Source organism: Carya illinoinensis, chromosome 3, assembly GCF_018687715.1.
Source record: "Carya illinoinensis cultivar Pawnee chromosome 3, C.illinoinensisPawnee_v1, whole genome shotgun sequence".
Classification (NCBI taxonomy): Eukaryota; Viridiplantae; Streptophyta; class Magnoliopsida; order Fagales; family Juglandaceae; genus Carya; species Carya illinoinensis.
The window spans coordinates 46,624,053-46,639,198 of record NC_056754.1 but is presented as its reverse complement, the minus strand read 5'-3'; the positions used below and the strand labels follow the sequence as shown (position 1 = coordinate 46,639,198).

The 15,146-nt window shown below is 33.3% G+C and overlaps 1 protein-coding gene across 2 annotated transcripts; it reads right to left on the bottom strand.

The window, feature by feature from the left end:
- Positions 1–6,176: 6,176 nt before the first annotated feature.
- On the bottom strand, positions 6,177–12,745 carry LOC122304481 (hexokinase-1-like). Of its 2 annotated transcripts, none has more exons than XM_043116754.1 (9): positions 12,057–12,745; positions 10,508–10,658; positions 10,238–10,420; positions 9,170–9,244; positions 8,832–8,987; positions 8,527–8,625; positions 8,268–8,398; positions 7,238–7,319; positions 6,177–6,828 (listed from the first exon to the last, which is right to left on the bottom strand). In XM_043116754.1, the coding sequence occupies exons 1-9, from the start codon at positions 12,326–12,328 to the stop codon at positions 6,484–6,486; spliced, it is 1,494 nt and encodes a 497-aa protein (XP_042972688.1). In that variant the 5' UTR covers positions 12,329–12,745; the 3' UTR covers positions 6,177–6,483. The 2 variants fall into 2 exon arrangements, with proteins under 2 accessions (XP_042972688.1, XP_042972690.1); XM_043116756.1 differs by having other exon boundaries at positions 10,508–11,369; positions 12,057–12,197.
- Positions 12,746–15,146: the final 2,401 nt, after the last annotated feature.

The following is a 15,146-nucleotide window of genomic DNA, read 5'->3' as shown; positions in this document are numbered from 1 at the left end:
TCATAAAGTCTCCTTCATATAAGTTGTTTCTTTTTTAGTCTAGTTTACATGGATATCTTATTTTCCCCATTTGAAGATCATTTGATCAGTCAAATATTGTGTAAACTATAGAAAGGTCATTCTGGGAGATAAACTGGAGAATATGTTATAGTTTGGAGTTTTTGACCAAGCTAATGGATAGATATTGGTCCGAAATTTTTATGGAGTATTGTTAACATGTATATGTGACTATTGGTTGAGGATTTTTGCATGATTAAAGGTTTTGATGAAAGATTTTCTTAGATTTAGAAACTTAGAAACTGGAAGAAGAAAAACAGTTTCTGTTTTGAGAAAGTTTAACTCTTTGGTGGTCTAAACCTATTCTAATGACTTTAATAATTTTATTTGAGGATCCTAAGTATCTTATATACATGTTATATTATTATTTTGAAGATATTTTATGTTAGTTTCAAAGATATGAAATTTTATACAAAGAGAAATTCAAATAAGCCAAAGTGTGGATATTCTTGGCTAAATTTATGTTTTGGTTAATTTCTAACCATGTGATCTTGAATTAGAAGCTTATATATGTTTTAGGACATCTTTTTAAACCATGTGATGGTTTGGTTTGAAGATCATATATTTATAAGTCATAGATCAAGAGATTTATCAAAATTAGTTGAGGAAAAAGTTTCTGTTTTTGGACTAAATGTAAAACCAAAAACTCCAAATGTTATTTTGTGATTTTGGTGACTTTGGTTTGATGATTTAAAGCATGGTTGATGTTAGGATGATATTATGAATATGTTAGAAGTAAGATTTGATTTTTGAAACTCTTGGAGATGTTTTGATTTAAGGTCAAAACTTGTGATTCAAGTGCTTGGATCTTTTTACAAAAAAGTTTGGTGTTAATTATTAGCTTTTTCTAAATGGATGTTTTAAGTATGGTTTTGAACTTAGGATTGGGAGATGTTTGTTGCAAAATTTTGGTTTAAGCATGAGATTTGAAGTTGGAAGGAATTGCAACAAAAATCAAGGGAAATGGCCTATGGATGTTTCGGCCATAGTGTGTTCTTCATAGTTGTGTTTTGTTTTAAATTTTTCTGAGTTGATATTTAAGTTTAGGACAAAATTTACATGAGGAATGTAAATTTTGGAAACTTTTGGAGTTAGTATGCAAAATCCTTAAGTTATGGGTAAAACGGTCATTTTCCCACATGTAGAGAGTAAAATGAAAATTTTACTCTTTAAGTTAGTATTTTCCATATTTCAAATTATTAGTGATTTAGTTCTAACTTTTAGAATCACTAATTACAGTTCCTCATAGTCGCACTTGAAGTTTTATAAGAAACGCGGAGATTGAAGTAAGTTAGCTTTTAACTTACTAGCAGTCTACTGTGTATGTGTGCTAAGTAAAGGAACTACAGTGTATGTATGTGTGTTATAATATATGTCCTGCCATGTCAAGTCATCACGTAATTATTTGTTATACAGAATTTATTCTGTCATCAGTTTTTATCTGTTAAATAATATATTCTGTCATGTATTGCTGTACATTACAAGTACATCATGCTAAGTATGCCATCTATTACATGTATTTCAAGTCATATAATATTCACTATTGCAAGTATGTCATGTTAAATATGTTGTCTATTATATGTTATGCCATGTTACGAAATATTTCTATCTCAAGTTTGTCATATATTTCAAGTTATGTTCAAGTCACGTTATGTTACGTCAGGGCTTCAGTCCTTTCGTATTCCAGTCACATTTCATCTTGATTACTTATGTATGGGGTCACAGCAATTGTGATGCATACACTACGTGAGACACAGCAATTGTGACACGTAGAATACATGGGGCCACAACAACTGTGGAGTGTGTATTTAAGTAGTTAAAGAATAAGTTTTCATAGAATACATGGAGCCACAACAACTGTGGAGTATGTATTTTTCATGTTAAGTCAAGTTTGTGTAGAATACATGGAGCCACAACAACTGTGGAGTATGTATTTACACGTAGAATACATGGGGCCACAACAACTGTGGAGTATGTATTTTTCATGTTAAGTCAAGTTTGTATAGAATACATTGGGCCACAACAACTGTGGAGTATGTATTTACACGTAGAATACATGGGGCCACAACAACTGTGGAGTATGTATTTTTCATGTTAAATCAAGTTTCAAAACAAGTTCATGATAAGTTAAGTTTCATATCATGTTCATGTTAATTCAAGTTTCAGAGCAAGTTCATGCTAAGTCAAGTTTCAAATCAAGTTCATGTCAAGTCAAGTTCAGTTCATGTTTCAATTTAAGTTATGTCAATTATGTTATGTTGTACGCCAAGTTATGCTTTAATTACTTATGAATTTGATTATATATTTATGCTTTTACTGTCATCCATGCATCATTAGGTTGTGTGGAAGTTTTTTGTTAACTTACTGAGATTTGTAATCAAATCTCACTTTGGTAGTCCCAACTACCATTCCCTCTGAATGGTAGATCTTGTTACAGGACCTGAAGGAGAATCAGGAGCTGATCAACTAGACACAGTTGACTAAGCGACGGTGCGACGTCAATGTTAATATAGTAGTTAACGTAAATTACTACTTGTACAATGGAGTTGCATCTTTAGTACTTTTTGGATCATAACCATTTTGGACTAGTGTTGTGATCTATTCAATGGGCTTTTATGTATGAAGTATGTTTTAAGCATTTGGGATATTTTCAATTTGGTGCATAGTATTGCTAAAAAAGAAATTAACCGCTGCGAATATTGCATAATGTTAGATGCAAGTTAGGAACATTGCATCTTATATGTCATGAACGGGGGCAGGTAACCTTGTGTTGCATGTCTCGACGCTTCAAATGTCCGTCCGATCCCAAACGGAATTTGGGGGCGTCACAGAAAATACCAAGAGACGGGGGCTTTGGTAGAGGCCAGGAAGTCTCGAATGCCAAAGTCAGCATCACTTTAGTATTTTGTGCAAGTGAATAAGGAGTTCAGAAAGAGTTCCTAGTACATAAGGATTGCCTTTTATACCCGATCTCTGCGGTCAGTTGCCCATACTTTGTGTCAAGGGGATGTGCCCCTCAACAGTTCCTTTAGTCAGATTCTTTTAATGTAGTGAGGCTCCCTATCCTGTTTATCCTGCAGGTGCATGCCACTAGGTTCTTCCTTCCCTCTTATCTGTCAGAGGATCAAGGGCTCCCCACGATTTGCACCCACCTGTCTGCTCAGGGCTACATGAGACTAGACTCCGTAGAGGGATGCCAAGGTGGTATGTTCCCACCTTCTTTGCATTATAGGGGGTTTCCCATGTGTTTGAAGTCGCAGGCCAACCTCTACTCCAAGGCCAAGGTCCTTTAATGGGCCGATGGGTTGCCCGGGTGACTTGGACTCCCCTCGTATTTGGGCTGGCCTCCTTCTCCTTCCCTCATTTATTAGTTTATTTTTCTTCCCTCGAGGCCAAAAAAGGTTAGATCTATAGTTTTTTGGCAACTCGAGAGAGAGACACACGTAGCACAAGAAGACGCTTAAGTCGCAAATTGTTGGTTTTGCAGAAATCATCGTGCGTGGTCCTCACACACCACCCTTTCTGGTAGCTTTTCTTGCTACACGCTCTGGATCATCGGAATCGCCAGTATCAAATCTTTCAAATCTGACTTTTGTTTCTAAAAAGAGATAAGTTTGTTGCCTTCACGTACCGTCAAAGGCTACTAGTCCAAACTATAATCCATCCTTTTTCATTTTTTTTTCCCTTATTGTGTAGTAAAAATAAAAATGGAACTCGTTTCTTGGATGGTTTGTCTGTAGAGGTTGAGTCCTCAATTTCTATAAAATGTGAGGTTGAGTCTCTGTTTAGGCAAAGTGTTGTCTTTTGGACGTTTGTCTATAGAGAATATTAGCAACAGTGAAGTCCAGACCAGTCCAATAGTGTACTGGTGGAGTTCCAAATGATTGATTTGCATGGATATCCTCGTATGTATCCAATCATGATTGTAAGTTTCTCTTTATGAATAAATGAATGATGACATTTCCCTTAAAAAAAAAAAATGTCAAAGATAACTTCTTAATTGCATGCGGTTATGATGATGTTGTTCCAATTAAATTGATCCTTCCATCAAGATTCGGATATATAGCTAGGTTAATAACAAAAATATATAGTTGACGCGGCATCGAATTATTTGCCACATTATAATCAATTATAAGGCGACTCGTGTCAAATAAAAGTTTTAAAATTAAGATAAGCACAATCATTATCTCTTGAGTTTGTTCTCCAATAGTCACCAGTTCGAGTCCCCTCAAGGCCACTGAAGGTTTACCTAAACATTAACTTCAAGGCTCGGTGGGATTAGTTGAGGTGCACGCAAGTTGGCCTGGACACCAACGGATATCAAAAAAAAAAAACACAATCATTATGTCACGTCAGCTTAGATATTAAGAATAAAGATAAAAACCAAAATTAAAAAATAAAAATAAAAATAAAAAGAGAGAGAATTTTTCAAATTTTAATTAAGGTTTTGCGAAAAAAAAAAGATAAAAGAAATTTAATCATTATTAGAAATATAAAAAATTTCAAAATTTAAAAAATTTAAAAAGATTTTAGAAAACATAAAATAAAAATAAAATTTTCTAAAAAATAAAAATACATTAGATAAGAATTTTAGAAAAATCCTAAAACTAAGAAAATATAATACTTAAATCTAAAACTAAAGAAAATTAAAATATCTATATAAATAATTCAAAAAAAAAAAAAGTATGCGCTTGCCTCGTTATTTTTAGTGTTTTGATTATTTATTTTCCTTTTTTAATTTCAAATTTATATGTTTCAATTTTCTAATTTCTTAGCCATTTTTTAATTTAATATTTTTATCTATTATTTATTAAATTTTTTGGAAAATTAATTCTATAATTTCATTACTATTTATGTGTTTTAAAATCTTTCCAATGATTTTATGAGTTTTTCTGTTTTTTTAAATAATTATTAACTATTTTTATCATTTTTCTAAAAAAATTTATTTGCTTTTTTTTATATTCTTTTAATATTCATTCTGACGTGGCATGTTGACTTTTCACCTTTTAATTTGTTTTCATTTGCAAGTATATCTTTTGATTGGTTATCATATAGCATTCAAAGTGATAAGTCTTAACTTTTTTTCGCCAGTAACCCAATGAGAGTCTTGACGAAATGACTAATTTGAAATATCATCACCACGTAGCGATTTGAAGATAACTCTTTTTTTTTTTAATAATTTGCCCTTCGGAAAATGATACAATTATAATTCTTTTTTATAATTGCTATACAAACTGTTATAAAAAAAAAATAATATTACTTTGCATAAATATCCTCGATTTAACACATAGTTATATATATATATATATATATATAAAGCTTCAAGTGTATTATTACTCGATCTTACCCTTTATTCTCATCGCAACTACCCATCCGGAGTAGCATAAAAGTCTGATATTAAAAAAGTGTCAATTTTAGTATTTAGTTTTAAAATTTTAATTAAGCAACTTGATCGATTTCTTTTTATTTACATAATAGTGACGAGAAAATGGCGTATGGAAAAAATATACACTAAGAAAACTACTAATTTGAATAAAAATTAGTAAATTAATTGACCATTTTACTTTTAATTCAATAATTTTAAACTTAGATAAAAATTGGTAATTTAGTCATATATTATTTTCCTTTTTAATAATTTTAGCTTTATGACATATATTAATAAACTATTTGACCTATTAGAAAGGTAAGAGAAATCATAGTTGCAGTCGTGAGTATGTGAGCGCCGCGTAATTATTCTAAAAAAAGTGAATAAATACGACATCCACATGAAAAGAAAATTAATTTTTTAATAGTAGACCTTAATCTTTTTCAAAACAACTGCACGACACTTACTTCATTAATCGACCTATATAGATATTTAAAAAAAACAAAAACAAAAAAGTAAACACCAATACTTTTTATGTTATCTAATGTAAAAACTTTTCATATCAGTAATATATTAGATGAGTCAATAAGCAGACTGTTAAAAAAAATTCAACAATCTGATACTTTCTTCCTGCATAAAGTAAGCATCTTTTTTTTCGTCCTATGTTGATACCCAGATTGAAATATTTAACATTGCAGAGACATAAAAGCCTGCTTGATTTGCAATAGAAACAGAAGATAATGCTCCAACCAAGTGGTTCCAAAAAGAACAGTTAAAATTCCCCCATTTTATTCCATAACTCGGGATAACTTAGGACAAATGAACTTAAAATATGCTGTTACCAACCATAGAAACCAGCATCAGAGAACCCTTCAAATATGATTCACTATTCTATCATATGCTCTGCAAGACCATAAATTAAGGTTTTTTTGGCATGGTAGGAGCTTTGATAAGCTCCAAATTATCAGGAAATTGCAAAAGGGAGAAACAAAAATATATAATATATATATTTATATATGAAAATGTCATACTTCTTCCATCTAACTTGACTTCCACCTTTTTCATGATTCCTCTACCCCAAGGTATTGGGAATGAGAGGCAGCAAGGAGGGCAGCTCCAGCCCCAGATCCATCGTTAGAGTGCTCAAATACAATGTGCTCGGCAACTTCCTCTCCCACCAACTCCTTGAGTGTACTCTCCATAGAGATTCTGAATTTAGTGTAGTGCTCATACAACCCTCCATCCAGAGCTATCACTGACTTCTGCTTCTTCCCATCCCTTACATCTCTTCCCAACTTCTTGAGGATGCCCAAGATCCCAGCAGCAGATAGGTGGGCCCCACGTGTGGCAACAATGTCACAAAGCTCCACAATAACTTCTCTCATTTTCAGGGATGTATTAGATATCTAACAAAGAAAAAAATCGTATATAAAACTTGAAATTAAAATTAAGAAAACTTTTAACATTTTGGATGAAGAGGCACCATCACATTGGTTGGTCTTATAAATTGAGTTGTTAAGGAGTGGTATGAAATCATAATTCTATAAACACATAGAATTAGGTCTGATGCCTTAAGACTACAAAATACACGTGGAAAAGATCTCCATATTTTATTAAAATGCCCTCCAAAACACCAAACTTAACACAAGAAACTCATCCCTGGAAAAGGCCTAACGCAGGAGTTTGAATTACTTTGAATCATTTCAGCTTTTCCTTTTCTAACCCAAACAAATATCAAGGAGAAATGAAACCTATATTGCAAGGATAGATAATGCAATTATAATTTCATCCAACGGTTTGGGCAGAGAATGATACCTCTAAGATATCCTTCAATTTGCTCCCAACCACTCTCAGATCTGAAGAAGTGTCATCATGCATCACAGACATGTCTGGAGTCCTACATATTTTACACCAACAATGCAAAAACTCTAAAAGCTCCGACCAAACAAAAGGACACATGGACAATGCATCTATGTAATGAAAACAAAAAGGCATCCTAAACATAAAAATGATTATACGATTTTAATTGGCAGGGCATAACAGTTAAACAAACAAGGATGCATCTCAGGACAAAACAACATGAAACAACAGAATGCTTGTGTATCATCGTAACTGCAATTGGTACACAACTTTTTTCTGCTGATTGACTTCTCCCATTTTATTAAATACCAAAACCCTCAAAACATCCTAAAGAACAGTTTATATTCAGATGACAATGCCAGATAGCACAAACAATGGTCTGTTATTAGAATTTTTTATCAAAATTAAACTGACCAAGCGATAAAAGCTACCTACCCGCTTGATTCATACAGAGAAAATGGAATTATTAGACTTCCATGCCAAAAGCAAAGGTTTTTTTTATTGTTTTTATAAGTAATTATTTACAAGTGTTAACCCCCCCCCCCCCCCCCCCCCCCCCGGCACAAAAAAAATAAAAAATAAAAATCTATGTAAAGTTCCAGGCCATCAATGTAACTAGAACAGCATAGCCCCTGGCCCCCTGCCAAGCACAGTAGGAACCAGTCTATAAGATGATGGACAACAAATGGCTTGGGTTTCTAGACATCAGGTTGGATCAAATGGTAGTTCCAATGCGTTTGTAACCCAGAGTTTAACCCACATCTGCAGCCAAAACCAATTTCTAGAAATCTGGTATGCCCAGCCAGAAATAATACATTTGAAAGTTTGAAAGTGGGCTAGCCTTTTAGGTTTGAATATGAAATATGCAGTTTACTTTATGGTTAAACTGGGCAATATTCATTGGTGCAACTTATATAACTACAACTTTCAAACTGCACAGGTAAAAATGGATTCACTATCAGCAAGAGAAACAAGGTTTCCCTACCTTAGTATGAAAGGAATTCTCAGTTTGGGTGGAACAGTATCACCAAAAAAGGCAGCTTCTTCAGCCATCCTGCACAAAACCCTGCGTACAATGTCCCCTAAATACATACCAGAAATTATCTTCTCGAAGATCTGCCCACAACAATCAGAAAGGTGTAGCAGATTGAGCCATTCACATAAGCAGTTAAGTAGTTAAGCCATGATTCATTCACATAAGCAGTTAAGTAATTAAGCCATGATTAAAAGTTCATGGAGTTGACCTGTTCTCCAGGGTTTAAACTCTCAACATCCAGTTCTTCATCATATTCTGTTAGAGGAAGGTGTGATGACCGGAAGTTACCCCACTCCATATTGATAACCTACAGTGTGACAAAAATAATTTAGTATTGGTTTAATAACATTTTATTCACTTTGAGAGAAAAAAAAAGTGTTGGTTAATTGCCTTTCTATGAACAACAAACACTGAAATCCTATTGTCAGACATTGTTTGTGAAAAGGGCGATGGGAAGTGTGTGCAGGTAACATTTTCACAACAATTGGTAACAGATATCCAAAGTATACCAACCATCTCTCCGGATTTAGGAAGAAGGCCATGCCACTTAGGGATAGCATGTGCCCGTTCTACATATGCCGCATTTGTTCCAGTGCCCAAAATGACACTAGCAATGACATCCTGATTGCAGTATCTACCTCCTGCTAATGTTCCAATTGTGTCATTGACCTGAATCAATCTAGCAAGTTAGCTTTGCCCATGACAGAAACAAAGATAATAATCGACGGGATGAAACACCATGGGACTTAATTAGAAATATCACATCCTACCAAATTGTTACTTTTCCTCCCAAGAGCTAAACATGGAAATCTAAGCATAACCCCTTGAAGCATAAAAGAAATTGGTCTTACCAGAGCTGCTACACGCATATCTAGGCCAATCTTTTCCATGGCTTTGGTCAATTCTCCGACCACATCTTGTCCAACCTATATATCAACACCGCCCAAGAAATAAATTACAAGAAGGGACTAAAAAAATTGAGAGGTCAGAATTATTATTCATGAATATATAGTAGGCTGTGCCCTTTGTATGGAAATTGTCCAACCACTGCACAACCTAAAACTGGTAAATAACCACTAAATCCATCCCTTAATCGCTTAGTACAGTGTGCATGGGAGAATTTCTTGGATGAATTCAGACAAACTCCCTTAGTACTTAGAACTCACTGATGCATTATGCATTAAAAATGTGTTTGTGTGTGTGTGTGTGAGGGGGAGGGATGGAGAGAGAGAGAGAGAGAGAGAGAGAGCATACTCATGTATATGTGCACAGGAGAATTTCTTGGATGAGTTCAGACAAACAATTAATTCAATTCCCATTGCATATTACAATTAGAACTTTCTAGGAATCAAAGTCATTTCACAGAGGAAAATTTTTTTATGGCAGCAAGGATAACAACAATTATGCCCACTTCTTTCATATTGTAGCTAATTTGAATTGAAATTATCATCCTTCTACTCTCATATTAGGTTAGGTAGGTGAACCGAAAGAATCTCTTCTGCAGAAGCAGGTGCAACAATGTCAGTGGCAAAAGAATGCTGGGGAGTGCTTGTCCATTGCACATTAGATAATGATATTAGAGAGCAGATCTCTTCAAAAACCAGATCAAGTGCCAGGACGTGCCTATCTGCTTCTGCGTGAATGATCATGCCCATAATATCATCAAATAAGGGAAATTAATACACTTTAATAAAGAGAAAATTAAGTATAAAAGGGCAGCACAATAAAAAAAATTTCTAATCTACGACGATCGAAACAGATTCTGACACAGACATGATCAAAAAAGTATTGGCAAATTTTTACGCCTACTCTCCTTGGAGAACAGACCACAGACCTAATCAACACTCGATAACTACAGTCAAGTTTATCAATATCGATATGGAAGATTGCAAACAATGAGCCAAAGTGACTAGGATTACCACATCTTCAATGTTGAATCCTTTTGTCCATTTTATCAATGTCCCTGATGAAATTGATAATTGCCTCACAGGGAATGAGAAGGTAAAACCAAGCTCCCTTTGTCTACCAGGTGCTGGATGAAACCCGTCACCTTCCGTAGCAACAAATTTTGCAAGAGCTGCAGCTATATAATCAAATAATTCCTGGAGTAACATCATCCAGAATATTTTAGTGTTTGAATTATTTAAAGCATGTCAACCTTTTACATATTTGTGTAAAGAAATACTAACTTCTGAATTCCCCGTCATCAAATGTGGAGGAATCGCAACTTCATCAAATTCTTGATTGATAATGTGTTTGCCTTTCCCACCTAACAGTACTCGTAGAACACGAAAATTTGTCCCTCCAAGGTCCAATGCATAAAAAAGACCTTTCTCATCCCTAGTAAAATTAGAATGAAAGTAAGCAATAGGCATCCTAAGCTGAAATTCAATTCAGGAGTACAAGAAAAACTGATATTGCATCCCAAAGAGTGGGATTATTTTTCCCAGGAGTTATTTCTTTTCCCTAATTCAGAAATAATGCTTTAGGGGGAATTTCTTGATGTAAATATTATAAGCGTGAGAGCAAAAGCCCATTAGTCAATTGGTACTTTAAACAACTCTAACTAATTTAGCCAATACGAAACTTGAAAGAACTAAAAGCAGAAAGAGATGACTCAATATATGGCTGTCTATTCAGCTTAGTTAGCGGTCCAAGACCATCACAATGCAATCAATATGGAGATGAAAATCAACGTGGGCCACGATTCACTTCACTAAATCATGAATTACAGATACATATTCAACTCTGCATACTATCCGAGTAAACTGATTTTTTTTTACTTCCATAAAATGAGAAAGTTGGGATGCACTTGGCACGATTGTCCCCACCACATTAGACTTGATCACTTGCTGACCGTATATGTCCCAAAGAACACACCGAACATGGAAACTAGAACGATAAACTTTAGAGACTATCCATTAAATCTACGGGACAAGCAATTTGCTTATCTGTGAGCATGAAGGGATGATCGACTTCAGTATTCTCCTGGGAACCCGACTTTATCACAGTAAATCTTCAGTCAAAGAAAGACATCCACTACAGGAATAACTGATAGAAGCCAGACAAACATGAAAAGCACCCAAAGAGTCTTCACAATCAATGAGAGAGATGAACCAGGAAAGTAAAAGCAATAAATAAATACATATTATATAGCTTGAGCAATAAACAAGAGAAAAATGTTAGGCCAGTCAAAAAGCAAATGCTACATTCACCACAAGATTCCCATGCATCCCTGAGTGAGTTTTTTTTCAACTAGACTCAGCTAAGTAATATTAGGAGGATTCTTTTATGAAGAGAACGTTTCATTTGAACCATCCAAGCGGACCCGTCTTCGTCAGATTTTACAGGATCACTATATAAACTAACAAGTCTTAATTATGCTTTTCCTATTTGCAACAACCAAAACTTTCACGGACAAAATAGCTCTCTGAACCATTGCCCCGGAAATTTATCGTCAAAATAACCACAAAAGATTCCAGTAAAACAAATCTTTGAAATCTGACCAAAAAGATAACTTCATTCAAGCAAGAGCAACATAAAGCAATAAAAATAATGGATCATGTTTGACAACCATCAACAAAATTATTTTCTTTCAATTTTATTTTTCATTTTTTCTTCCAATCAATAAAATTTTCTTTTATTTCAAAGAAAATGTCAAAATCTTAAGTAATAATAATAATAACAATAAAATTTGTGTTCATTAATAATGAAATGGATAAAAGAGTCTTTTCCTACCCAGTGGGTAGGTTATCAACGTAGCTGATTAGCATCTTGAGCTTGCTACCACCCTCCGACGCGAGACCAGCGTGCATCTCAACGGTCATGGCATCAGCCACTTGTCTCAGCTTCCCGATGGGGGTCCCACATTTCTCCTTAAAGTTCTCGAGGATCGCCATGGCACGGGTCCACCTCCCCGAGCTCCTGATCCTGTGGCGCACCACCAGAGCGGCCGCCGCACACACAGCCGCTGCGCACACCACCGTCGCCCCGACCGCCACCTTCCCCATAATCTCACCCTCTCCCTCTGAAAATCAATTCCTGATTGTAAGTCGCTTAATGAGCGAAAACTCGATCACAGATTCGTATTCGCTTGCACTAGACTCACAGAGGCTTGAGAAGTGAACAAAAACACAACAGAGGTGGAGACTGAAAGAGATGAAACCCTCAGATCAGAGAGAGAGAAATGGACGAGCTCGCCCGATATTCACGGAAAAAAAAAAAAGGCTATTCTTGTGATTATTTTCAAACGAAAGACATTGCCCAATGCTCGGAATGGAAGGAACAGCTTGGTGTTCGATTTTATAGGTGGGAAAGGATGCATTAGGATTACAGAAAAAGATACGGTTTTGGATGGAAATAACGGAAATGACATGTCAACTGCCAATTTGCTCCGATGCTTTGACCTTTACCATGGCATTCATCCCCATCCCACTGTCCATCTCTCTCTCTAACTTTTAAGTAAGAAAGAGTATGGAGATTTAAATATCATCTAATAAAAATTGAGAAATATTTTGGTCACAATAATATTTTATAAAAATAAATTTATAAATTAATATAATTTAATATAATATATTAAATTATTAAATTATTTTTATAATAAAATAGATCTAACGTATCATATAAAAATATATCACTATATAAATTTATTTTTATAAAATTTGAATTTAAAGTTTTGAAAGATTTAAATTAAAAAAAAAAGTGTTTTATTAAAATTTGTGTAAAACTCGTGAAATAATTATCTCTCTATATAAATCTCTAATTTATCCATTCCTTTTTTCAAAGATTACGTAAAACAATTTGACGTTACCCAAAGAAGGAAAAGGACAACGTTTTTGTGATTTTTAATTAAAATATTTTATTTCGTTATTGTTAAATGATGAAAGTGATGACGACATCTAGATTTTTTAGTAAAAAAGTTTAGAAACGTGGTCAATATTAATAATAATTTGACACGCATCATGTTATTAAATAATGGTTAGCTTTTTATTATTGTTATCATATAAATAACTGGGATATCACATAATAAAATTATTTTTCACATAAAAAGGAGAAATAAGTAGAGTGTAAAAAAAAGACGTGGAAGTAACTACATATAGAATTTTTATAAAATATAACATCCTCCCATATACTACAACATTTTAAAACAAATAAAAATTACAAAAAGAATTGATTGGAATTCAAATTGTTAGATAAAGGAAAGGGGGAAAGGCGCACTCCACACTCTTTGTAAAACTTTTTTCTTTAATATTAGTATTTGTTGATTAAAAAAAACCAAAAATAAGAAAGGAAAAAAAAAAAAAAAAGGGTAAGTAAAAAGGCATTTTTTGAATTCCCTTTTTTGGGAACTGAAAATGAAACAGTACTTAGAAAGGAATGACAAAACCAGAGAGGCGTGGAGAGTTAGATGGACGGACACAATCAATCGTGTTAGGTGCATCGGTTCCTCCGGCTACGCTTAATTATGGATCCAAACGTGGCTTGGTAGACATGTTTGTTTCTGAGGGCATCTTTTAACTCTTTTTTTGTAGATTTAAAAGTTTGGCTCTAGATGAATAAATTGATAAATTTGGATAAGACTAAATGATTAAAATGATAGATTTTATCTTTATTTTTTATTTTGTAATTTTGATTAATATAAAATACTTTAATTTTATATATAACTATTTTGAATTTATCTAAAAATTATTAGAAAGTGTTTTAAATAAGTCAAACGTATGAAATTTGAGTTCCAAGAGTTATATAATTATCCAAAGAATAGTTTGAATGGAAAACTTCTACTGCTAAAGAGATTTAGTGATAGATGTCTGCATCTCAAGAGAAGAGTCTATCGCAACTAAGTCGCTTTGTCAGCAAAATTCATTGCAATTCAAACTGCTTTTAGATTGTTTATTTAAGTGATCTTATTAGTTAGAATTTGTAGAAATTTAGATCTAAATATTTTTTAGAGTATTTTCCAATGTATATTTTGGTGAGAAAATTTCTTGAAGAATATTCATATTGTTTCTCTCAAAAAGTGTGATCATTGATTTAAGATTAAAATAGCATGATTGTAATTTAGCCACTAAAATTCTAGAAATACAATCAATAGTTGAAGATTATCAGAAGTTCTGATTGCTACTGCGTTAGAGATAAACGGATCGTTTGTCTGGTTAAGAAAGAAAGTCAATTGACAAAGTTTTATAATTAAGAACTTAACTTGATTTTCAAATAATAAAATTGATTTTTCTGGATTTAGCTGTCCCGTAGGGTTTTACATTTAAAGAGTTTTTTAAATTGATTTTTTTCGTTACCAATCTTGGTGTTATGTAATTAATTAATTTACTTTATTTTATTTCTTAATTATTAAATAATTGCATTATTCATGACTAACAAATTTGTTGAGTAAATTGGTATATATTTGTGCTAATATATAGGGATATTTCGGCAATATCATTCTTTTTTACCTTACCAACTTTATTTCATAATAGTCTAATTCAGGTTATATTTCGATAATTAGGTTATATGCTATAAGACCATTAAGCTCTTAACTTAGTGTCACTTGAATGCATATGGATTATATATCCATATTTTTAGTTTTTGCAATTTGCTCTTCAAATAAGAACTTCTAAATTTATAAAAGGCAGTAAATTGGATACCCCACCAGTTTTGCAGTTTTGAAAAAGAAATAATCAATATTTTTTTCATCTATTGTCCATAAATGGCCACAATTTATCGTATTAGCGCCAATAGAAGTCCAACATTCGTCTAACATGCCACTTTCAGATTTAAGTCAAATAATAAAATAAAAAATAAAAAAATTTTAAAAAAAATAACAGAAAAAATAGG